At 38.7% G+C, this 26,052-nt stretch overlaps 1 protein-coding gene across 1 annotated transcript; it reads left to right on the top strand.

The window, feature by feature from the left end:
* The first annotated feature begins 766 nt into the window (after positions 1 to 766).
* LOC128520359 (desmoglein-2-like protein) lies at positions 767 to 25,997 on the top strand. The gene is made up of 14 exons (XM_053494563.1): positions 767 to 955; positions 1,652 to 1,777; positions 5,214 to 5,360; positions 7,220 to 7,364; positions 9,748 to 9,914; positions 10,281 to 10,430; positions 10,773 to 10,958; positions 11,932 to 12,197; positions 16,369 to 16,511; positions 17,244 to 17,465; positions 17,593 to 17,823; positions 19,792 to 19,916; positions 23,201 to 23,473; positions 24,288 to 25,997. The coding sequence occupies exons 1-14, from the start codon at positions 767 to 769 to the stop codon at positions 25,206 to 25,208; spliced, it is 3,291 nt and encodes a 1,096-aa protein (XP_053350538.1). The 3' UTR covers positions 25,209 to 25,997.
* The last annotated feature ends 55 nt before the right edge of the window (positions 25,998 to 26,052 follow it).

Here is a 26,052-nt window from a genome sequence, read left to right as displayed (position 1 = left end):
ACAGTGCATGATGATGACAGAATCATGTTGTGGGGATGCTGTTCTTTAGCAGGAACAGGGAAGCTGGTCATAGTTGTTAAGAGGATTGATGAAGCCAAATGCAGGGCGATCTTGGAAGAAAACCTGTTAGAGTCTGCAAAATACTTACCTGGGGCTTCACCTTCCAGTAGAACAACAACCTTGGGCTACAACGAAAAGGTTTATATTCACGTGATAGGAGTGCATGGTCGATTAGAAGTTGTGTGCAACCTTTGACTGGAACCGTCATCTGACAGCTTCCCAGGGGGATAAATATATTCAATATTTTCAATTACAGGACTACAATAAATAAAAGAAAAAAAAAATAAATGTACAGTTTTGATGGATTAAGTTTGCTTAAAATAAATGCATTTTTTCAAAAAAGACAAATTAACTGCAGGAAATGAGTAAGATGTCTAATTTAATCTTAGATTTGGTTTATGTAATTACAATATAAAAAAATACTAGGATAGTTTGAGTATAATATGATTTTTGAGTACTTAATTTCTTATTTGCTGTCAGTGCTGTAGTTTTGCTGTAGGCTTGTGTGTAAATAAGATTATTTAACAAAAATCTGATGCCGCACAGGGCCATGTCTGTTAAACCTAAATATAATGATTATTATATTATGTCATATCATATCGTATTATATTATAACTGGGTGGATGACAGTACTTTGTGGTGTGAACTGAAGTAAATTGCGCCAGAAGTACTAATTCAAAAAGTAAATGTGACTCCCTCCCTTACAATGACCAATGGCCTGGTGACGCAACATTTAGGCACCACCCACACGCAGGATGCAAAGCGGAGACCTTCAGCTGGCAGCTCTCATACAGTACTTCCACCTTCTCACTTACACATCCTTCTACTTCTTTGGATTCCTGCTTTAATGGCGACACTTCTGACTTTCTATTTAACAGCTATAATTTGTACTACTGTAAGTATTTGTTTTGAAGGATATTACAGATTTTATGTCTTTCTCATGGCTTTCATCATTGTCAATGTAATGTTGCAGTCATGTAAAATATGTAGGAAGTATTCTTTTGGGTAAACTATTGGCTGGAATTCCCCTACTACTAATAATAATAATAACAATAATACTACTACTAATGATAATAACAATAATACTACTAATAAAACAAAAACAAAAAGAGGGAGTATAAATTTTATTACTTAACTAGAGTAATAAAATTTATACTCGCTCTTTTGTTTTTGTTTAATTATTATTATTATTAGTAGTAGTAGTAGTAGTAGTCATCATAGTAGTACTAGTGGTATATCTAATTTTGTTTGCCTATTTTTATAGCCAAAATTTTTAGTAGTCCAGGTAGTTGTTTATTTTTACAAAATACTATATGTGTGCGTGTGTGTGCGTTCGGTAAATTATTTATTTACTTATTTATTGTTTGTTTGTTTTGTTTTTTTCCGGCTTTGCATGGTTCTCAGTTGAAAACTGTTAATCATGTCAAATGTAATAACCATGATAAATTATAGTTAATAGTTGGTATTGACCATGTCAATTTATAAATTATTATTCAACTATATCACTGATCTATTTTTTAACGGCTTAAGTTTGACGTCTGGTTATGGCCAAAATTGTTAAAACAAGATTTATGCTTTTATGAATAAACAGGTAATATGGGGTCAAGGTGGTAAAGAAGAGATGCAAACAAAGCATCGACAGAAAAGGGCCTGGGTCATCCCTCCAAAGAGGCTGATGGAAAATGTGGATTATACCAAAGTCGAATATATTGCCAAAGTGAGTAGTTATATTGAACTTATTATCTGTCCCTGGTATGAATAATCATTACATGCCATTATTACAGTTTCCTTACAGTCACTGCAGGCAAAATTACATATTAATAAATTAAATTTGCCAAAATTAAGTATAGTGGTTAAAGGTTGCATGGAAAAAAACATAAAAAAGTGTTTTAAGAGCATAAAGAAAATACAAGAGTAACCTTGGGGGCTTATAAAAATAAAAATGCTATAATAGTTCCTCTTTGTGTACTTTGGTATTGACTTTAAATTAGACTTTTCGAAAGTATGATTCAAATATTTTTAAAAAGCATTTTACCAATTGTGGAGTTTTACCCTTTTTTTTTTTAGAATTTTTAGCAATTGTCTAAATGTTACCAAACATTAACTGCCTCTAACAAGGATATATCCTTGTGTTTACATAGACTGTTTTCATCTGCTTACTATCATGTTTGTTTATTTATGTGAAACACAGGTCCAACTGACTAGAGCTGCAAAGACTAGTTTACTCGTATATATTAAGAGTATTAAGTATTCTTAGTATTAGTGTTAGTGTAATTAGTATTAAGAGTTTATTTACATTTACCTGCCTCTATGCGAAGAATACTTGAGTACACAGACACCCAGGGGGTTAAAATCAGATTCACTACAATTGTATCATTTCAACTAAGACACCACCGATACATAATTTTACATCATAGTGCATGTCTCTGGTTATAGTAAGAGCTCTTCATCACATTCTCAATGAGTTTGCTGGGGTGGAGTAAATTGCCTTTGATTGAAATTCGACATCACATGCCCTAATCACCAAAAAACTAACTACTTAAAAAGTTTTAAGATAAATTTAGTGTACTGTATGATGTAATTACAGTGTGATTACCTATGATTCTATGCACCGATAAACCGTGCAAAACACATCCTCATGCTGAATTATCACAAAACATGTGCTATTTACCTACGAAGTACCTATTACACCTGATTCTTAAATGAATTGTTAGAACTTCTATGATTTCTTACTTGTTAACTGTGACCTGGATACCCCAGTTTCCAATAGCACTATTTAGTAGTTTAGTGTTCAGGGCTGGATTTGCTCCACCGTCTGTGTGCATGTTTTCCTGTATAAGAGCTCTCCAGTATGACAGCGCAAAGGTGGAACATTTTATTCATAAGATTAAGTACACGTCTTACTTAAGGATATCTATGAATGTTATTTGGCCCATAAGACAGCAATGCCTTACAACCTGAGGACCTGAAAGAGGGACATTCTGCATTCCTTACAGTATATCAGGTTAAGCAGAACAGTTTAGTTTCACTTTTCACTTGTTTTTAGGATTGTTTAAATGCATCACTGCACTTTACATTAGAACAGGACAAAGAGAAGTGCTTATGTGTGAGCCACATGTCTAACATAAAAATAATCTTTACAGATTGTTTTCTCCTAAATCTTGTTTGACACATTATACCCTCATATGACCGGATTTGGGTAGAATAAAACAATAGATAACATCAGAGTCAAGACCAACCTACTTCACTATCAGAATTTCTCAGGAATCAAACAAAGGCTGGTAGCAACAAGTAAGCTCGTCTCTCATTGGTTCTCTCTTTCAAGCATGGTGCTATGATTGTGTGTTTTTCCACATGAGCCCACATGCTACAATGTGTTGATGCTAACAAGTGCATGCAAGGACTGGACTGTGTAGACAATCGTATGGGTTAACGACAAACAATGCAGGATTATCTGGGGTGGTGAACATTTACCATAAAGTTTTATTATACATAACATAAAGTTATATGCAAAATATAATGGAAAAAAAGATTGACTATATTTATAAATAAATAATGATCAGTTACCATGTTTTAGAAACTTCTTCCCTTATCTTTTATATATTACGGCAAACATTAAAAAGGTATACTAAGGTATACCTTTCGGATTTAATTTCCTATTCCATGGTGCAGTTTTGGTGTAGATTAAGCTAATAAACAGATGGCTTCACATTTTTTATAAGTTATCTGCAAAAAAAAAAAAAAAGAAAACCAAATTATCACTGCTTCCCCGACATGTCTTGTAGCTGGTATGGGGTGTTTGTGGCCGGAAGCAGAACTCTGAGCTTCAAAGTCTCCTACACATAAGCAGTCTCATTGGATGCCCTTACTTTTGTGATGCTTCCGTGATGATGATCTCTCACTTTTTATTCCAGGCTTGCAAGAGCTCTCTCACAATTGGGGCCCTGGATAGCATTTTCACTTTTCTCACCACTATGATGCCCTTGTTTGTGGCAATACAATGTATTTACACAATGAACAACCTTCATCACCTTGGTCTCATTATTCCCAAAGATGTTGTTCCAGTTTAAAGTCATGCTACCATGTTATTGTTGGAAAGAAGGGCTTTTTAGGCACCACTCAATGAAAGCCATACATACGTGTTCAGACCTTTTATTCCTGTTTGTGCTTCCATTTGCATGTATGTCTCATGATGTACCTCTTGGGTTTGACCAAGGACTGAATTTGTTTGGGTGCCCTTACCTGAGAAAACTAAAATTGTCATTTTTTTCCCTATTGTTCCCTATTTGTAAATAATATTTCTCACTGTACAATGATGAATTTCAATTTAAAAAAAATTGAGATGGTGTTATATCTGTTCCCAGATTGCTGAATAGCAACAGTTGCTTTTTGCAGGTCATGGCTGAGGTCTGTTCTTCTTGACATAATGTAGACACACAGCTAAGTGCTCCAAAACTGGCAAAACATCTGCATGTTTTTCATGTTTAAATGATTCATAGGTCAATGTGTGGCTTAACAAATAAATAAAAATCCTCTGAACCAATCAGGTACAGAAACTGGATTGTATATTAGACCCACAAGCTTGCCAGAAACAAAAGCCAAAAATGTCTTTCTGAAAGCCTGGAGGACTATGCTTTCCATTGAAAATACACGAAAGTCTGTCTCATGAAGAAATGAGGTGTGGCTCATGACTTTGGCACAGTGCTGTACATTATCAGAGGAACACTTGCCTGCTAATTTTTTTTTAATGATCGTAAAAGTAATAAGGGTGTACTTTTTGTTCTCACCTGGTTTTGAATGTTCGTTCACTTTGTGGAAAAATGAGTACCAGTACATACTAAAATCTTTCTTGTTTTTGTTGTTTTGTATCACCTGTTAAAGAAAAACATTTTTTGGGAGGGAAAAAGTCTAAACTCTTCCCAAAGGCTTTTGCCATGGCAGAAAACATACAGTTTACTTACGGAGAATTTAACAGCATCATGCTATATTTATTAAACAAGACACTGAGGGCAAAAAGATAATTTCTCAGAAAGAAGCTTCTCAATTTGACTTTTTTTTTTTAGAAATTAAACAATTTCTTATTCAATTATATCACCCACATGTGATAATTGTTACATACTGTACTGTGTGTAATTGTATGAGTTTGATTTCAGATCCGATCGGATGAAGAGACCAGGACAGATATTGTATATTCTCTGATAGGACCTTCAGTAGTTGAAGGATTATTCAGTGTAGACAAAACGACTGGCTTTGTCAGGATCCATGGCATTTTGGACAGAGAGAAGACAGCTACGTATGAGGTAAGGGGATTCACTGCATTCTCTGCAGATTTCTGGATTTATTGTGGACCTCAAAAGGGTAAAAAAAATTTTTTACTGCAGATGTAAAGATATACTTACTATGTCTACTGTAAAGAAAAAAGGTTAGTTAACAGATGTCTAACATTAATTTGTCCACTATTGTAGGGGTTCTTAAAGTTTTTGCAACTTATATAAGAGCCCCTTTAAATGTTGAAAAAAATTCAAGTCAAATTGAATTGTTTAACAAGTATGATATTAGTCTAATTATTTAAACATGGACATTTTTTTAAATGTATAAAAAAAATATTTATCTTTGTTACTGAAATTTTCATTGACAGCACATTTCTATTAGAAATTGTCATTACATTGGAGATGCCATTATTTACATCATTTACTTCCTTTAAAGTTGTTGAGCATATCATCATTAAATACAAGGGGAAGGTTCAATTCAAAGTGGAAATAAAAAATAACAGAACACATTTATAAAAGTAAAAACTTTATTTCTCTATATAATCCCCGGCTACACTAATGCACTCATCCCAGTGTTTCACTGGTCCTTGGACACCATCAAGATAGAACTTTTTCTCAACTTTTTCTCAATGAAGCGATGATCGGACTGCCTGCTTCATGTCTGCAACACTGGTGTTCCAGGAATTCTTTAAAACTGCCCAAACTGGTCAAAACTGCTTGGACCGACATCAGGTCCTGTAATGTGCATCTCTTCCACAAGTTGGCACTTCGAATTTTTAAGGATTAGGCATTCCACTTGTTGAATGTTTTTTAAAAATCAGTTGGCTTTAAGCCACCTTGGCCACGATCGTCATTCACAGAACTACGGCCTACTTCAAAACATTTGCAACATTCAAATGTTTTACTGTAGCTAAGGGTCAATCACTTTTATGCCTTTCATCACAATTCCCAGTTTGACTTGATCAGGTTTTTTAAAAGCAGATAAATTTAATTTTGGTGTTCTTTTTTTTTTTTTAATACAAACCTAGTAGAAGGTATTTTGTTAATTAAGAAGAGCGTGTAAGAATGCTCTTTTTTGTTAGTTTTTTTTTCTTTTTAAAGCAAATTTCATTCTATCTCCATTTACACTGTAATTTGCTACAGACAATTTTAAACTTGTACAAAGTTGTTTCTGCTATTTTGCCAGGAAAAAAAAAAACTCATATAGGGACAATTAACAGTAGCTATTCCACCTGTAACCAAGAGAATTTTAAAGGGATTGGTAAAAAGAAGGAAATTCAGAACCCGAAAGAACTTCACATAAACAGAAAAGAACATGCAAACATCCACCCAAATAGAAATCTGTAAGATTGTAATACTACCATAAAACCCACTTTTGCTAATGCAATACCTTCTACAGTAGTTTTTAAGCTACATTTTTGGGAGATATGAATTAAACATAAATAGACAACCCATATGTACAAACCACAAATATAGCTAAACTGTTCTTGGTTCTGTAAGAGTTTATATACACATGGCTAAATTAGGATGTTCTTACAGTGATGTTGTGGTGACATTTTACATTTAATTTTATCAGATTTAGCCAAATTCATTAAAAATAAAAATGTTAAAGAATCAGTTCGGTTTTGAACCAAACTAATACAAAATAAATGAATAGTGCTCACAATACCTAAATTTGAATATTTTGTTTTCTCATTATAATTTGCATGATGTTCACAGTTACTGTTTGTAAATCACCTGAACAGAGATCTGCCTGTTCTGTACTATGCAGTATTAGACGTGGCTCAAAATAAGAACTTGATTAAAGTCTACTAAGTGTTAATCATTTATATAAATGATTTGTGTGTGTGTGTGTGTGTGTGTGTGTGCACATTTGTGTTTTTATCTAGCTCAAAGGGAGAGCTACATCAAAAAGAGATGGAAAACCTGTTGAAAATGACCTTGATTTAAAAATCATAGTTTTAGACCAGAATGACAACGCTCCTGAGTTTAAGCTTCAGATGATTGGTTCTGTTGATGAGCTCAGTGACAAAGGTACTTTTTTTTATCTTTTATTTATTTATTCATTTATTTCAGTTGGTTTATTTTGTGTTTGATATTAAATTTGTATTTTGGACTGTGAAACACAGAGCATATGGGTGAGGCAGAGATGTTTTTGCACCCTATAGGGACATGTGAGGGGAAGAGGGAAGCTAAACATGCAATTCAACAGCTGTGCAGCTTGTCTCCCAGTTGGGCTTTTTTTCAGTCTTGCCTAGTTTTGGTAGAGTTTGCCAGATTTATGCCATGTTTTGCATGAGTCACTGCAAAGTAATGCCGTATTTTGCAAGAGTCATGGACCTGTTTTGACAGAGGTGTGCTGGTGCCACTGCCTAGTTTCAAGAAGTCATACTGTCATGTTCAAAAGCTATTACCCCCACTTTTAATTCTAGGTGTGTTTGTGTAAAATCATAACAAAATATATCTGATCATAGCGGCTTTTAGTATTAGGCAAACACACCCTCACCCTCAAACAAACCACTACATATAACTTTTTTTTTACAGTGCCATTATTTATTTAACAAAAAGAGAAAAAAAAAGAAATCATACAGTATGATTTTACATACATTACTAAATCCTCAAAGATTCAACAGCTTGTAGGGCCAGCTTTAGCAGCAGTAACTTGAAGATAAGTATTTTCTGTATGACTTTACCAGTCTCTCACATTGTAGAAGAATTTTGGCCCATTCTTCTCTTCATAATCGCTTAATTTCCTTGTGCATTGTTTAGATGCAGTTTTGCAAACCTCTTGTTGTGCTTCCCTGTTCCTTTTAGGCAGAAGAGTCTTTCTCCTGGCAACTCATACAAACAAACTCTACTTGTTCGGTTTTAATTGTGCTGTCATATACTTTAATATTTAACATGCTCAGTGAGGCCTGTAGGGTCTGAGATCTGACTGTGGTTTTATGTATTTCTCGAAAGATTGTATGTCTGAACTTGGGATGAATGTTGTGGGACGTCCAATTCTGGGACTGTCTTGAATGCTGTAGTATGCAGATCTGCAATTTGTTTTGAAATAATGTTACACCCTTTTTACATCCCTGGCACGGTGAAAAATTTTATGTTCATATTTGAGGTTGTATTCGCCTACTACTAAGACCCACTATGATCAGATGATTTTTATGTTTTTTACACAAAACATAGAATTAAAATAAAGAGTTCTAACTTTTGAAAATTAATGTATCACCCTGATCCCAAGTCAGGTTCCACGACAGTGCCCATGCCAAGCTATGTCACACACCATGCCAAGCTTTCACCTGCCCCATGTCCAAAGCCTTAGCATCAGAAATGATGGCGTAGTTTCCCTGGGCCACTGGTAGGCATATCTGGAACCAGGTCCTAGAGAGGGGGATTGTTGATACTAATCTGTTCTAATAAAGAATTTCCTTCAGTTATAGCCTTGTTTCATAGCACTTGGCCATGTGACACAACATGAACAGATTTACCAATTCTTGCTTTAAGTGAATTTATTTCTTAGTAATAACACATCCCATAGAATATAATCATCCTTATACCAACGTGTTCTTTTATAACATTGTGCCATACCTTTTGAACATTTATACTTATATTTAATATTTAATGTTGTGAAAGATCTGCAAGACATGTTAGTTCCTGTTTTCATTTAAGTACTGTAACAGCTAAAAACATCAGTGCCTTTCCCCGTGAGCATCTTTCTTTTGGCTCTTTAACTTGCCCTGAAGGAATTCCAGCCTTAGAAAGCTTACTCTTACAAACTTTTGTAGGTTGAGAAATTGAGAAAGTACTTTAGTACTTTAATGTCTAACTAGCTACACATAGAGTAAAAATCAGCTGTATCATAAATGTCCATATCTGTGATATCTCAGGAAAATAATTTGATGTCTTTGATCACAAGATAAATTTTATATCATCATATTACCCAGTCCACTCTCATTCACTCACTCATCTTCTATACCACTTTACCCTGTATTTAGGGTCGCTAGGGGCCTGGAGCCTATCCCAGGAGACTTAGGGCACAAGGCAGAGTACACCCTGGACAGGGTTCCAATCTATCGCAGGGCACACACACATACACACACTCATTCACACACTATGAGCAATTTGGGAATGCCAATTAACCTTACCTACATGTCTTTGGAATGTGGGAGCTAACCGGAATACCTGGAGGAAACCCACCAAGCACATGGAGAACATGCAAACTCCATGCACACAGAGACTTGAAGGTGACAGGGAAGAGACCCCTGGAGGTGCAAGGCGACAGTGCTAACCGCTACACCACTGTGCCGCCTTACCCAGTCCAATTTTTCACAATTTTATTTTTTTATTGTAATTATTTGGATTATGGTTCTCAGTATATAGCCCAATCAATACATTTGATTGTTAACAATCTATATTCTAGACACCCATATAATTGCAATCACTGCTTTTGATGCGGACGAGGAAAACACATCGTTTTCAAAAATTGCCTACAAAGTGATACAACAGGAGCCAGCGGGAGAAATAATGTTTAGAATTGAGCGATCATCTGGTGAAATCAAAGTTAAATTGAACACTCTGGACAGAGAGGTGAGTGCATTAATTACAAAAAGGCCATCATCACTTTGATTATTAGGTCAAAAGCAGCCTTACTGAATGTGAATAATTCCAAAAGCTGTCTGAAAAGACATGATGTGGGACGATATTTATTCAGAAAAGTTTAAAATCCGAGCTTCATAAAATTTGAGTTTTCAGAATAATTGATATCCTTGGTAAAGATGGATTTAAAAAAAGGATTACAATAAAAAGTAAAAAAGTGTGTTCAATTTGAAATGACTGAACTTTAAATCTTAAATTTAAACCTTTTAACAAACAAAAAAAATGCCTTAATGCAAGGTTATTATTATTATTTTTTAAATATCTCTGTTATTGTACCTCCTGTCTATTTTTGCAAAGACACAAGACACATACAAACTGATAATCACAGCTACAGACCTGGATGGAGGCTATTCTGATTCCCAAAACATTCCAAAGACAGGAACAGGGACCGTGACAATCAACATACGTGATGTTAATGACAACATCCCTGTATTAGAGAAGGAATCAGTAAGTGTTTTTTTTATGTACTTATTTGTTATCAGCAGTGTCTAATGCCAGTTGTTTGTATATCTTCTGTGCACTGAATATACTTCCATGAAAAAGTATTTCTCTGATCATCTTCCTGGGGTGTTTTTTGAGTCGGAGAGAAATCTGAGCATGGATTCAGCCATGGTCAAGGCAGTCATGAACTGGTTATATCTGAAATCTAACTACCCAAAGGCGACACACTCACTTTAGTGTATAGAAAGTGCTTCAATTAAGATAACATACCACCACCAATCTCTAATTTTTAATTGGACTATAAAAGCACCTTAGTCCTGTCATGAAGTCTGTCATCATGTCTTGCAGTATGAGGGTAGTGTGGAGGAGAATATCATGAATGTGGAAGCGATAAGGATTAAGGCAGTAGACAAGGATCTGATCAATACTTCGAACTGGGAGGCTGTGTTCACTATCATTTCTGGAAATGAAGCCGGTCACTTCAGCATCACCACGGACCCCAAAACTAATGAGGGAATCCTGGTGGTCGATAAGGTAAGACAGATGACTTACACAGGTTGCACAGTCTGAACATTTTGGAAAGCTCTATTTCACATGACAATCTTGGGTCTTTATCCTGTATTCAGGGTCGCGGCGGGGCCTGGAGCCTATCTCACTCTGTTCAGGTTGCCAAGCCATTGCAGGCCACTCTCACTATAACCTGTTGAATATAATCCTATTTGCCCTTGATCATACATTAAACTGTGTACAAAGTGTAATACCCATTAACATGATGTAAATCAAGACAATACCTATAGCATTTATATACTTTTAAATTCAAATTCAAATTAATAAAATATAAACATTTTCAAAAATATATAAGAAATATAAAACCTTTCTGTACAAGACAAAATAAATTAAAATGCAAAAAAAAAAATGTCAGAATAAATGAAAAATGTCCAATATGTGTGCAAATGTTGCAATGTGTGTGCAAATGTGCTATGTCCATGAGTGTCCATTTCTGTGCAATGTTGCAAAAACACGGAGATGATTAGTCCTGTGTGTTAATCTGGTTCTGGTTGAGAGACTGTATCACCTGCGGGAAGAAGTCCTCTTCAGTCTCTCTGTGTTGGCCTTCAGGGAGCGGAAGCGCTTTCCTGACCATAACAGAGAGAACAGTTCATTGTTGGGGTGACTGAGGTCCGTTAGATCTTCCTGGCTTTGGTCCAACACCGTTTGCTGTAGATCGAGTGCAGGTCAGTGAGCTCAGTGCGGATTATGCGCTCAGCCAAACGCACGACCCTCTGTAGAGCTCGTCTGTCCTGCATGGTGCTGTACCCGAACCAGGTTAAGATGTTTTCCATCAGAATGCTCTCTATGGTGCAAAAGTAAAAGTTCCTGAGCACCTTGGAGGGCAATCTAAAGTCTCTCAAGTGCCTGAGGTGGTAGAGACACTGCCGGGCCTACTCTTAGTACCTTTGTTGTATTTTGTTATCTGATTTCATTGTTATTGTTCTGTCTATTAAAGAAACTGGATTTTGAGGAGTTAAATGAGGTCAATCTGATAGTGGTGGTCAACAACAAAAGTCCTTATCACAAGTCAGTGGTGATCGAAAAGCCTATAACATACCCCATTAGGATCAAAGTGGTGAATGTGCCTGAAGCCCCTCACTTCCACCCTGCTGTCAAAGTTGTCTCCATCTCTGAAGACCACACCACCATTGACCTGAAGAAGGTCATCGCCACCTACACTGCCACAGACAGTGATACGCTGTTAACCGCCACTAATGTCAGGTAAGAAAAATAAATGATAATTCAAAAATTCATAGCTCATTTTATTAAACCGTTGGTACCATTATGTTAAACATAATATCCTTTAATGAGCTTCATTAGAACTTAAGCAGGTAGTGGAAGTTATCAATGAAAATGTGAAGGCTTTATTTCCTTTCAGGAACATGGTCTGTACTGTAGTGAAAATGTGACACTAATAGTCATTTTCATCTTCTTCTCCGTCTTTCTTTTCTTTGATATGTTAAAGTCACATCCAGATTTTAAAAAATCAAGACTGTCAAAATTTCCAAGACCTCCCTTTCTCTTAATTAAAGTTTCAATTGGTTGCTTAGCAATAGATCTGCCACTGAGGTAGAATATCTCTGTAGACATGACAGCATTTCAAATTTAGTTATGCATGAGCTGTCACAAACTCAACTCAGACACTACTGTACGTTCAGAGTCTGCTTTCATCCGTTGACATTTCCTTTCCCACTCTGTCTTGCTCCTCACCATGCGGTCATGTTTTCCCACGCTGTTTTCTCCACCCCGCCTGCACACTGGTTTCTCATCTGGCACTGATTTCTTCCGGCTTATAAGGAAGTGCAGCATGCTAGTTTAACAGATTCTTGTGTGTTTCTTCACCTGAATCTTCTCGTGTTTCGTTTCATGGTTTTCACGTTGATTTGTTTTCTTGTTTCCCCACTTTTTGTCTCACGATTTGCATTGTCGTTTCACCCTAATTCAATGTCTTTTGAACTTTTTTTTTAAAAATTATTTTCCTCAATTGCGGCTTTGTTTTATGTTTTTGCTCGACGCCCTCGCTAACGGATCTGAAGTCATGCTTCAGCTCTGTCAACCATGCCCCCATGCTCACACCTTCAGACTCAACGCCTTGCAACCACACCTCCAGCTCTGCATCTGGATCCATCTCACCGCCCCATCGTTGCCCCAGAATATCCTGGCCAACGCAATGAATTCAGCATGACAGAATGAGGCTGGCCCTGAAGAACCAGGGCGCCTTCCTCGGGAAGCAGCAGCAGGAGGCCCCTCATCACTAGGCAGACCCTCACCAAAGTCACTACACAGATGCAACAACTCCAATGCAAGCAACTGGTTATCCTCAAGTTCTGAGCCCCCATGAGAGCCACACCTACCAGCTCTGCCCTTTTATGGAGGTAAGCTGGGCACATGCAGATCCTTCCTCTCTCAGTGCTCACAAATTTTTGAGTTAGAAACCTCCACCTTCTCCTCGGAACGGTCGTGGGTAGCCAACTATACTTGATCACTCCCCTTACGGTAAGAGCCCCGGGGGTTGAAGCATGGCTCTCTGGGGCACTCGCGACCCGGGTTGTAACAACTTTGAGGCTTTTTCCATGGAGATAAAGAGGGTTTTCAACCATTCTCACATCAGCAGGGAGGCTGGGACTAGATCGTTAAGGGTTCGCTCTGCTTACAGCATCAAATTTTGGAACCTAGCCACCTCAAGTGGAGGCTAGGAATTTCGAAACCTAGCAGCTTTGCAACAAGACCTCAAACGATTTTTGGGCTTTGTCAACTTTACTGCTTTAACTTTATTTGGAGGTACAGCTCTGTCGCTGGTCCCATAACATCTCTGACCTCCTCCAAGACACACTTTTGCTAGAACAAGGAGGTAGAGAAAGCCTTCGCCTACCTCAAGAGAAGGTTCACCTCAACTCCCATTCTCATCATGCCCAACCCATACCGTCAGTTTGTAGTGGAGGTTGATGGTTCCAACACCGGCAGAGGTCATGCCCTCTCACGTCAGTTTTCCTTCCCCATTGACTCCCTGCCGTGCAACACTATCCTGCCTTCTCACTGTCTAATAGCAGGTGTGAAACTAGACATTGAGGCTAAAGTCAAGCAGGCATTGACTCAAGATTCTGGCCTAAGCAATGCTTCCCCGAATCGTCTCTTTTTCCCCCTTTGCCTACACTTACAGGTCTTGGAATGTTGCTCTCTCCAACTCAATGTTCTTCCAAATCACCTCTTTGTCCCCATTTGCCTACGCTTACAGGTCTTGGAATGGGGCTATAAATCCAACTTGGCCTGTCACCCAGGCATTGCCCGTACCCACTTCATCCTTCAACAGTGTTTCTGGTGGCCCACATTGGAGAGGGACGTTTCTTTGTGGCAGCCTGCGACATCTGCGTCCGCTGTAAACACAACAACTGGCCCCCGGCTGGCCTCCTCAGATACTTACCCATGCCTCACCATCCCTGGTCACATATCTCACTGGATTTCTTAAAGATTTCATCAGACCCCTGTCTGATGAGAACACCTGTATGTAACACCTATGACCATTGTTGACCATTTTTTTTCCAAGTCTGTCCACCTAGTTCCGCTCCTCCAAGGGGACAGAAGAGCAACTGATCCTCCATGTTTTTCCAGGCACTGGAAGTTGCCCTCTGGTGCATGACCATTTGTAACGCTACCACCTGGAGCAAGTTCCACCCATGGGTCGAGTACACCCACAACTCCCTGCCATCTGGTTCCACAGGGTTCACTGCATTTCAATGCTGCCTGGGCTACAAACTACCACTGTTTCCAACTCAAGAGGAGCAGGCAGCGATCCCCTCAGCCCAAAATTTTGTCCACCGCTGCAAATGGACATGGCTACAAGCAAGAAGATTCCTGCTCCAAGCCTGCAGAGATGGGTAGACCATCAACGCACCAAGGCCCCCAGGTACCGTGCAGAGGAGAGAGTCATGCTTGCTACCAGAGGCATTCCTTTGAGAACACTCTCTCTCAAGCTCTCACCGCGCTTTATCGGTCCCTTCACTGTGTCACTGTGTAATCAATCCGTGCACCATTCAACTGTTGCTCCCATCATCTATCCATTGAATCAACTCCATCCTCCATGTTACAGAGCTACGATGCCTTGTTAACTGCCTATTAATTTGAACTCTTGCTCTTGTTTCCTCGATTATGGCTCTGCTTAACCTTTTTGTTTGGCGCTTTCGCTAACGGATCTTACAGCTGTAAAGTCACGCTTCTGCTCTGTTGACCACGCTCCCACTCAGAGATTCCTACTGATCACAACTTTGACGAATTTCACAGCTTCAGGCTCAATGCCTTGTGACCACACCTGCAGCTCTGCGCCTGGATCCATCTCTCCACCCCTTCATTGCCTTTCTGACAAGAACAATAATAACTTAAATAATGTATTTTTTACATTTTAGAAAGCCCTGTTTGCCAGCCAGGATCACACTGAATTCAGCACCTATCCATTAGATTGAATGCCAGTCCATTGCAGTAAACTATGCACACATGCATGCAGGTGGAATTCACAAACATTTATCTAAATGGTACAAGATGGGTTAGGTTTTCTTTTACAACAGTGGCTAGGGAGAAGGATAGAATGCATTAATATTTTTAAAGATTAAAGAAGAGATTCAGAAAATGTTTTATAGTGGTTTACAATTTCAAATGCACACTCATAAGCGCATATACTGTACAAAAATGGACAGCGCCATCTGTTGATTTTTGAGATTAACTAAAGATTTTTTAAAGGTGGATTACCATATCTTTTTTTCCCATAGGCCGAGTGTGACTAAACAAAGCCTACATGTTACTTCAAGCTCGGCCAAATGCCGTTTTAAAATTAAAACCCATTGTTTTTATGTGACGTGCACACAAATAAACAAACAGATAAAAATCGCTAAAATCTTTACTTTAAAATCTTTCAAATGTCCCCCAAATAATTTTTTCACAAATATCTTAAATGTACAGACACACCAACTTCATGGGTTTATTATATGTATAGATTTACAAAATACAGTATATTTTGGAAAGAAATTTTTCTTATTTGTTTTGTATAATGTTAAATGAAATTAAACTTTGTTTATTCTAAACTCTGATAATTCTTGCAGCCACCTCACACCCGCCTGATAGCAGAAGTTGTGGCATGTCTATAACTATCCATATAATATGGTGGCCATGCAAAAAAAATTACCACGTAATTTAACATTAATTAAAGTGTGACTGTTATAGGAGGATATGTAAGAGATTAATTAAGAGTTTTAGGATTTTTTTTTTCTATACCCCAAGATTTTATTTTTCATATTGTAATTACCTTTAGGCTTGTATGGATTTAAATTGTATCTTAGGTTAAAGTTACGGGTTAGGGTTGAAATTTAAGCCTAAAAATGCTAGTTTTATTCAATTGTTTTAGGTATGTAAAAGGAGAGGACGTTGACAACTGGTTAAGCATTAATGAGCAAACAGGCGAGATCAAACTCAAAAAATATCCAGATCGAGAGTCTAAGTTTCTGACTGATGGAACATACTACACCAAAATCTTATGCATCACCAATGGTAAGTCAGCCAAATATGGTCTTAAATCTGTTGTTTACATCTGACCTCATCCTGGTGTTATGACACGCAACAAGTGTTTCAAGTCAAAGCAGGACTTGACTGTGCAGAACACGGTAATAAGAGTAAAAACTCCTTCATTTTTCTGTTTTATTCTCTGCTATGCTAATGCACTTATCCCAGCATTTTACTAGTGCATGGATACAATCAAGGTAGAAAGTTTACTTGGTAGGCAAGAGTCATGATCAGACTGCCTGTTTTACGTATAAAATGCTGGCCTCCCAGGAACTCCTTTTATGCGCCAAAGATGTGAAAGTAGTGTTGTTGAATGATTGTGTGTAAAGTTCCAACAGACAGATACATCTTTTCCGCAGTCAATTTTCAAGAATCAGGCATTCTACTCCCTGACTGTTCACGGGAATGACTGCAGTAGGCTTTGACACTGCCAAAAATGTTTGCACATTCAGATCTTTTACTGTAGCTAAGAGTTTATCACCGTAATGTGTTTAAAGTCTTCTGTAAATTTTTTTATTAGTTGTTCAATTTTTTTTTTACAATTTACAGTTTGACTTGAACACCCCTTGTATAAACTAAAATTTCCCATTTAAAGACACACTTTTCTGGGTCACATGATATGTTCATCTATCAGTTGTCCCACCAATTGGTTTGTATAGATTTGTCATCTTGTAATAACAAAATGTCCTAAATATTATAATGTCCCAAATCTTTCCATAGAAATTTTACCCGAAACTGCAACAGGAACTCTTGCAATACAAGTTAGTGATTCTAACGACCACTGTCCGCTTTTGACTCACTCAGTGGTAACGCTTTGTTACGGCAACAATGTAGTGTACGTCACAGCCACAGATGGGGATAAATACCCCAATGCAGAACCTTTTGAATTCAGAGTGGTTACCAAGGGCACAAAAGAGACCTGGAGTGTTGAACGCCTCAATGGTTAGGTTTTAAACTCTTTTATTCAAATTAAATAATAATGTAAATGCTAAATGTAAAACTTTATATAGTACTTGTTTCTCCTTTATATATATCTTATGACTGATGGATCTTTGAATTCCTTTTCCAGAAACAACAGTCATTTTGCGCAGCCAGGAGGACCTGTGGCCAGGACAGTACACAGTGGAGCTGGACGTGCTAGACCAGCAAGAAAAATCCTGTGAGAGTCAAAAGCTTCAGGTCACTGTGTGCAGATGCACCGAGGCACAAGTGTGTCAATCCCAGAGACGAAGCAGCACCGGCATTGTGCTCGGAGTAAGTGGAGCCCTGGCACTATTGCTAGGAATCCTGATTTTCTTGTGTGAGTACCATCACCTCAACCCTTTTTTAGGTTTTCTTTGTTTTTTTTTTATATCCTTAAAGCATAAGTGTTCTTTTTACTCTGCAGTTCATTCATAATGATTTTGTTTTAATTGTGTTTTTTTTTTTCTCAGATAAATGTGCTTTGCTATATAATTCAATCTTGCTATCTTTGCCCATGCATCCCTGAATATGATAGGGAGGAGCACAATACTGTTTGCATAGTCAAGTTCTTTTAATATGGTAGTGAATCTTAGTATCAGATTATCAGCTCAGTATCAGATACCCCTACTATTCTTGCCTACTGCCTTAACGGAAAGGGATATTTTTATAGACTAGTGGAGTTCAGTTATAGTTGTCACTAGGCTCTCTGTAAGCATTTCAGGGGTAATACATTGATTCCCACTCTTCAGTTTCTTGATAATGTTTTCCACTTGTCTGCTCCACTGGATGTTGCTCCGCATCCCACAAACATCATTGTAGTGTATGTAGACCTGCAGGATTGCAGCTGCACATTTAAATCATCCTTCTCTACAACCCCTGCCTCATTATTCAGGACATACAGTAATCCTGTAGGTAGGTACTGATGAATTTATATCTAACCGAGTTCCACTTCAGCAAGGTTGCTTCACTGTCCAGTCCTAGACCTATATCTCTGCATGGCTCTCTGGCATGTATTGAGTCTCTTCAAACAACATTTATCTGATCTTCACATTGTTCATGATCTTTCACACCTGGTACTGTACATTGTCCGACCATTCCAGCATCCTTGTTTCAAAGGCTGTCTGGTGTACTCATCAATGCTTTTGGCCACAATGTCTTGTCTCTCATTTCCATAGACTTTCCCAGGGTACCTTCATCTTCCAATGCAGATATTCATCGTCTGAGATTATTAAAGGGCTTAATTATGCTACATTTTTTACACAAAGAGGTGACTGGCCTCTTGTCCAACCTGGGAGGACAGCATCAATTTGATAATGGATTTACCTTCTGCTAGCCGCATATTCCAGGAATCAAAGGTGCTGGATGCCTGCCATGTTACAGCTACTTTTTGTGATGAGGGTCGCTGCGTGAAGGTGTTGTATGTGACTTACTGGGAGGATATATTTGACTTGGTAGACATTCTCAGCATTCATCACTCCAGTGCTCCACTGAGAACTACAACAGTATTCTGACCTCTTTCCATCTTTAATCTTATTTTTAAAAATGGCAGAATATGCAAACATATACTGTATAAATGTTTTGTTTGGAGACATGCCTACTGCACCTGTATGTGGATCTACATTATTCTCACTAGTTTAAATATAATTACAACTAAGATTTTACATTTCTAAACTAGTTCACATTTGTCACATGATTAAACAAGAGTTATTTAAGGACCTGTGTAAAATGTGCATCTTTATTTCATGATATATTGAATAGAATTTCGCATCAGGTTTTACATCAGTAATACTGAAAAGTATCTGTTTTAAGAATAAAAAGGGTCATTTTTACTTATGATTTACATTTAAATCACAGAAGACTTAAAAGACAGTATGGTAATAAGATTCTTAGCCACTGGAAAATATTTAAATGACACAAACATTTTAAAGAATAGGTCTGTGAATGATGATTCTGGCCGAGGTGGCTCGGAACCCACTGCGAATTGTTCTTGTGAACATTTAGTGAGTGGAACATCTGATCCTTGAAAATTTGATGGATACAGTAGCTTATCACCAACCTGCAGAAGAAATGCATTGACACAATTAGAGTGTACTGTCTGAGAGAAGTTAAGCATTTAAAAATGATAAAAGCTCAATTCAAGTGTAAAGAGTATTGGTGAACATTGGTGATACATTCATGATCACAGCATTTTAATGTATTGAATGTACGGATTTTTAAATGCACTGTATTAGTAATCAGAATATGACAGAAAGTTACTGCATTCTATATACTTTATACAACTTGGGCTAAGGAAAATTTTTTGCAGTGATTCCGGTGCTTTTGCTGTTATGTGAGTTTGGAGGACCTGAAGCTCTGGGTACATTTAAGGCCTTTCCCTTTGAAGATCAAAACCAGCAACTCATCACCTACCACATTGAAGGCAAACCAGAGGTAGTGTGTGTTCTGCTTCCTTCTATTTTTTTAGGCTTTCAGAGTGGACCAGATGTTTAAGAGCAATACACCTACAACCAGTGCGCTCAGCAACAAATCCACACTGAGCACTATGTGTATCCAGTATATACTGTATCCAGCTTCATTTGAAAAAAAAGAGGGAAAAGGTTTAAAATGTAAAAAATATAACAATAATGACTATAAAATAAAACATTATGACAAAATATTATTAGAAAAATCTGACTTAATGACTAATTTTTGTTCTTGTCTGCACTATACCTTCTGTCACTCTGCTTCCTAACTACCTATATAAAATGATGTGATATTTATTGTCTGCTAAAATACTTACACTCGCCTAAAGAATTATTAGGAATACCATACTAATACAGTGTTTGACCCCATTTCGCCTTCAGAACTGCCTTAATTCTACGTGGCATTAATTCAACAAGGTGCTGAAGCATTCTTTAGAAATGTTGGCCCATATTGATAGGATAGCATCTTGCAGTTGATGGAGATTTGTGGGATGCACATCCAGGGCACAAAGCTCCCGTTTTACCACATCCCAAAGATGCTCTATTAGGTTGAGATCTGGTGACTGTGGGAGCCATTTTAGTACAGTGAACTCATTGTCATGAGTACATGGTGGTCATAAAGGGATGGACATGGTGAGAAACAATGCTCAGGTAGCCCAAGGCATTTAAATGATGCCCAATTGGCACTAAGGGGCCTAAAGTGTGCCAAGAAAACTCCCCCCACCCCCATTACACCACCAGCAGCAGCCTGCACAGTGGTAACAAGGCATGATGGATCCATGTTCTCATTCTGTTTCTGCCAAATTCTGACTCTACCATTTGAATGTCTCAACAGAAGTCGAGACTCATCAGACCAGGCAACATTTTTCCAGTCTTCAACTGTCCAATTTTGATGAGCTTGTGCAAATTGTAGCCTCTTTTTCCTATTTGTAGTGGAGATGAGTGGTACCCGGTGGGGTCTTCTGCTGTTTTAGCCCATCCGCCACAAGGTTGTGCATGTTGTGGCTTCACAAATGCTTTGCTGCATACCTCGGTTGTAACGAGTGGTTATTTCAGTCAAAGTTAGCTTGAATCAGTCGGCCCATTCTCCTCTGACCTCTAGCATCAACAAGGCATATTTGCTCACATGACTGCAGCATACTGGAGGTTTTTTCCTTTTTACACCATTCTTTGTAAATGCATTGAAGCAACTGGCATGTGATTGGTTAATTAGATAATTGCATTAATGAGAAACTGAACAGGTGTTCCTAATAATCCTTTAGGTGAGTGTATGTAACTTTACAAAGTAACAATTCCAGTCTTGGCAGGCTGCTTCCTTTGTGGTGAAGTTTTTCTAGAGTTCTCAGAGTCTGTGGGCATAGGAAATACTGTAGTCGAAAGACTCTTAACCAAAAAAGACCTACTCACCGTGTGTCCAGGCCTGGTAAGTTAGGGTGCCCTGCCCCTTCCCTGTACCTAGTAAAGCTGTCCTTGGTGCCGGATATGCACTGTTTTTGCCCGTTTTGATTCTAGCATGGAGCTGTCCATTCAAAAGAGGCATTGGCTATTAGCTTGGCGTGACAGCACCCCTCCTCAGCTTTGAACTTGTACCTGACAAAGAGAACAGAGTATAGTGTCTGGAAAGACCGTGTTGTGTTCTGTGTACAACAGAAAATGAGAAGTCCTGCAGTTGGAGAAACCAGCGTGTTATATGGGGTTTGATGTATTTAGGCCCTGCCAGCCATTGCAGCCATAGATAATAGATAGTATTTAAGCTTCTCTATCACCCATTTGATGGCAAAGGCCTCCCTCTCTATTGTAGTATTTTTGTTTTGAATTGGTAAGTTTTCTACTTACACTATCGAAATCTTGGGATAGGACTGCCCCAAACCTAGGCTTGTCTAAGGTATGCTCCTAGATGTAGCAGTAATCTGCCTAAAACCCATGCGCCGCTGGCTGGCTGACCATTGATTCAGTACTCTGCTTTCCTTCTTGGGCAGGGACCACAGCACGCAATCCATCGCCACTCTCTCAACGACCTCTAGTAAAGAAAATTTCTCTTGCTGAACCAAGCGGATAGTGATTTTTGTCTGGCGGGCTAGCAGAGCTCTCAGCATGGTTTGTAGATGGTACATCCAAAGGTGGAACTGTAGCACCACCTAATCATTGGATCACTGGGCTTCGGCGATGAGGAGGGGGATCAGGATATCACTTCACTCCCGTTGGGGCCAGCCTTCCTGCTCCACAGTCTTTTTAAAGGTGCACCTGATGTCATTGTGAGGTGTTTTAAGATCTTTACTCGTTTTAAACAAATTCCCCAGATACTCTTCTAGTGTTCATTGGAATGCCCGCCAGCATTCCCCACCAGTGAAGCAGTTTGATGGAGTAAAACCCGGACATACACATGCAGTATGGGACGTGGATGCATGTTTGACAAATAAGCTGGAAAACATGCTATGCTTTAGGACAAAGTAGAAAGATTTTTTTGCCACTATGTGGGCTATTACTGTTAAGTATGTTAAAATCATAACCTTGATTTTTTTGTAGCTTTCCTGCAGTATGCAAATGGAGAACATTCATTTCTGGACAGGGGAAGTAAAATGTCTGATCGAAGTTTAGAGGTTGCATCAGTTGAGGCAAAGGTAAAGGAATTGTACCTACTGTATAAGAAAATATCTTGCTGCATGCAAGCTTCCTGCTTCATTACCACAACACAAGTCGGCAATCTGTCAGAATTGGGCCGCCAGTTGGAACAGAGCCAAATCTGATCTGATCACTTTTTTAGTTGTGTCCAATTCAGGAGGGCCAAAAACTATCATGTGTTTCCTCCAAACCACGCCAGCCGACCACATCTTTTCTAACTGCTCACTCACGCACTGTTGGGAGTGGCGTAACACACTCGGATGACAGCGCTATCCGCTCCTTTCCCTCGCGTGAGCTCACAGACACCCCTGATTGGCTGTTGGGAGCGCTAAATACTTCTCATCACTCCCCTCTGAGAGAGCTCGGCCAATCAGCTCTCTCTAGACCTCCGCCTACGAGAGGTTACAGCATCACCCAGGAATCGAACTCACAATCTCTGGATAATAGAGCGAGCACTTTACCACTACGCCACTCGGAGTACCAGAGCTGATCACTTTCAAATAAAAGTGTGGACAGTACCCTTTGTGAAATAAAACAGAATTGATTAGAGGTTGAACAGGGTTGAACAAGTGTTGTTGCTATCCTACCAAGATAACATAGTGTGTTTTTACAATCTCTGTGTTTCCTCAGGTATCATCAGCGCTCATTCAAGTCCCCATAAATGTAAATGGTATAATCAGCGGGCAATTGGAAACTGGATTGGGAGCATATGAAGGCCATTGTAAATCTGATTGGGAATCTCAAGAGGATTATATCAAAAAGCAGTGGTCTGTCAACCAGCATAAGGTGGACTATTTTGAGAATGAGGCACCTGTGATGGAAGGATATTCTGAATTTTTTACAAAGAGCACCATTGATAGCATCGCTTTACCTGTGAACTACCTAGGCGAATACTATACACAGGTTTGTACTTTTTCACAACAGAACCTTAATGCAGAACTTAGGATTTTTAAGTGTGTGCTGGACATTTGGAATTGTAGAGAGCTTCAGAGAGAACATCTGCTAGCACAGTGTGGTGTTCATATTTATCTATACATTTAGTAATTTGTCTTTAGTAATCCTTGAATCCTGGTATGATTTGGAGTGGATTTGAAAGCTGAGTGGAAATAGGAATACACCCTAAATTGGACACAAGTCCATCAGAGGGCACTATACAAATGGTCACACATGAATCCACACCTAGCAGTAATTTAGAATAGTTATACAAGACTATGTGTATAAAATGTTGGAAATAAAATGAGAATACTCACAAGGACATGAGCACCCAAACTTAAAACACTCTTAGAGGGGTGCTCTGTGGTTCAGGCAATGGACCACTGATCACAAGGTCCCAGGTTTAAACTGGGAAAAATTAGATAAAATGTAAGTCGCTCTGGATAAGGGCATCTGCCCAATGGCAAAATATAAAAGTTAAAACAGAGGAGTCTCTAGAGTAATACTACCTGCTCTCTAATGGTGCTATGCTCCTTCTTACCACCAAGTTTTGAAAAGCCTGTCTGTAGACAGGTATTGTTGTTAAATATCAGATTTGGTCCAGCAAAACTATGCAGTAGTTAATTAAGCTTTTTGAGGAAATATTTAGGTGGAATATTAGTGTCACATACACACAGACTCTGCAAATACACTTGCAACTCTCCAGTTTGGCCCAGTAGATGTTATTTTAAATGCAACCAAGGGGCCTCGCAGGGGTGATTTCTAACGTCATGTGTTGTTGCAGAAAATGATATATATGGGGAACAAGGAGGCTGCTGAAAACCAGTTGCTGGTGACTGCATATGAAACCTGCAACTCACTTACAAGCTCCTTAGAGGACATCTGCATCCATCTAGACGAAAACAATCTGGATTTCCTCGAAGACCTTGGGCCTCCTATCAAAAGGCTTGCTGAAATTTGTTGTGGCTCGAGCATCCACCTCAAGGACAGGTCCATTTCCACGTCCCCCAAAAAGGATTTATCTGGTTCACAAGTGGGCATCAAAGTGCAAGGTGCTGTTGATGGTGTCCACAATGAGGCTACCTCTGTCTCTGCATCAACCACTCAAATCACAACAAATTATGATGAGCGTGTTATCACCGGGGGAGCCACATCAGCAGCCAAGGCAGGCCTTGTCCAGCAGCCTGCAGACTACCTGTCCTATACACCCATGTACATAATGGAGCAACAGCATCAGCCCGCCCTGTTTCTTGCTTCTGGTCCAGTGTTGGGTGTTCAAGAAAATGTGGTGCTGGTGGAGAAAGGGCATACCAACATGGCAGTCATTGCCCAGAACACCCTTCCTTTGCTGGAGTTGCAGCAAGCAAACACCAGAGTACTAGTGGATCAGGGTATTGGAAACACAGTGCTACATGGGTTGCCAGGTCACTCTGAGGCTCAGGTCACTGTTCCCGGTATTGTTCAGTTTGTAGAGAACCAACGAGTACAGAGAGTGGAGCCTGTGCATGTTGTGCAAAGCTCCTCACAATCCAGCATTAAGTGTCAGAGTATGAAGGCCACTGGACAAAGCACAGAGATTGGGGCTTTAGGAAATGCACCAGTTATCCCAAGTGCGGGTTTATCGTCGCAGGAAGATGTGCCTTGTTTTGCTGCACAGGGGTTTCAGGTGTCAAAGGAAAATTTCCAGTCAAGCTCCACCTCTTAACCCAAATACAAGGGCTCTCAGATCCTCTACATAAATACCCTTATTTTGGTGAATTCATCAATTAAGCTGTAAGGGATATGCCAAAAACCTGACTGACCAGAAGAGCAGGATGGCACCTAACAAGGAGAAAAGCAAACACCTTTTTCAAAAACTGTTCATTAATTCACAGTGATGAGCATGAGCATTTAGACTAACTAGTTTTTTTTACATAGGCTTTATTTGTTCTTCTATGGGATTGGTATCTCTGCATGACCGATGCATCTCTGTAACAATTTTGCATCTCTTTCTTTGTTTTATTGTTTTCCACAGATGACAGAGTTTCTGCTTTTTTCACAACAACTGGCAACTTTTGCCTATGATATAACTAGTAGAATTATTAGCCAAATCCACTGATTTGTAATTTTCTCTGGAGATAAACCATGAATGTATCATGCTTTACCTTGTTACAGTTCTTACAATAAGATGGCATAACTTCACTATTTTATTATCATTATAATGTGTTTGTTATTAGTGTAAATTGATGTCAGATTTGTGACAGGCTTTGAGTCAGTACTGGATCACTATTGGGTAATTGGGACGATGTTTGTAGTGTCTATGAGTATAAATTAGAAAGAGTATATTTAGGTGGATTCGACCTACTGTATTGTACATTTCATGTTAGAGAGATGAGTTTTCACACACTCTCTGGATCAGCTGTTTATTTCTCCCAACCAACATGTAGCGGATAATTTGTTTGTCTTTTTCATTGCTGCAGTGCCACCTACTGGAATAAAAAACTGAAAACCCTTACCAAGCCTTATATCCCATGCATTTTAATATCCTGCATAAAAAAATAAAATAAAAA

The sequence above is a fragment of the Clarias gariepinus genome, chromosome 1 (genome assembly GCF_024256425.1).
Source record: "Clarias gariepinus isolate MV-2021 ecotype Netherlands chromosome 1, CGAR_prim_01v2, whole genome shotgun sequence".
Taxonomy (NCBI): Eukaryota; Metazoa; Chordata; class Actinopteri; order Siluriformes; family Clariidae; genus Clarias; species Clarias gariepinus.
The sequence above is the reverse complement of the archived record's forward strand: the minus strand, read 5'-3'. Positions and strand labels throughout refer to the sequence as shown.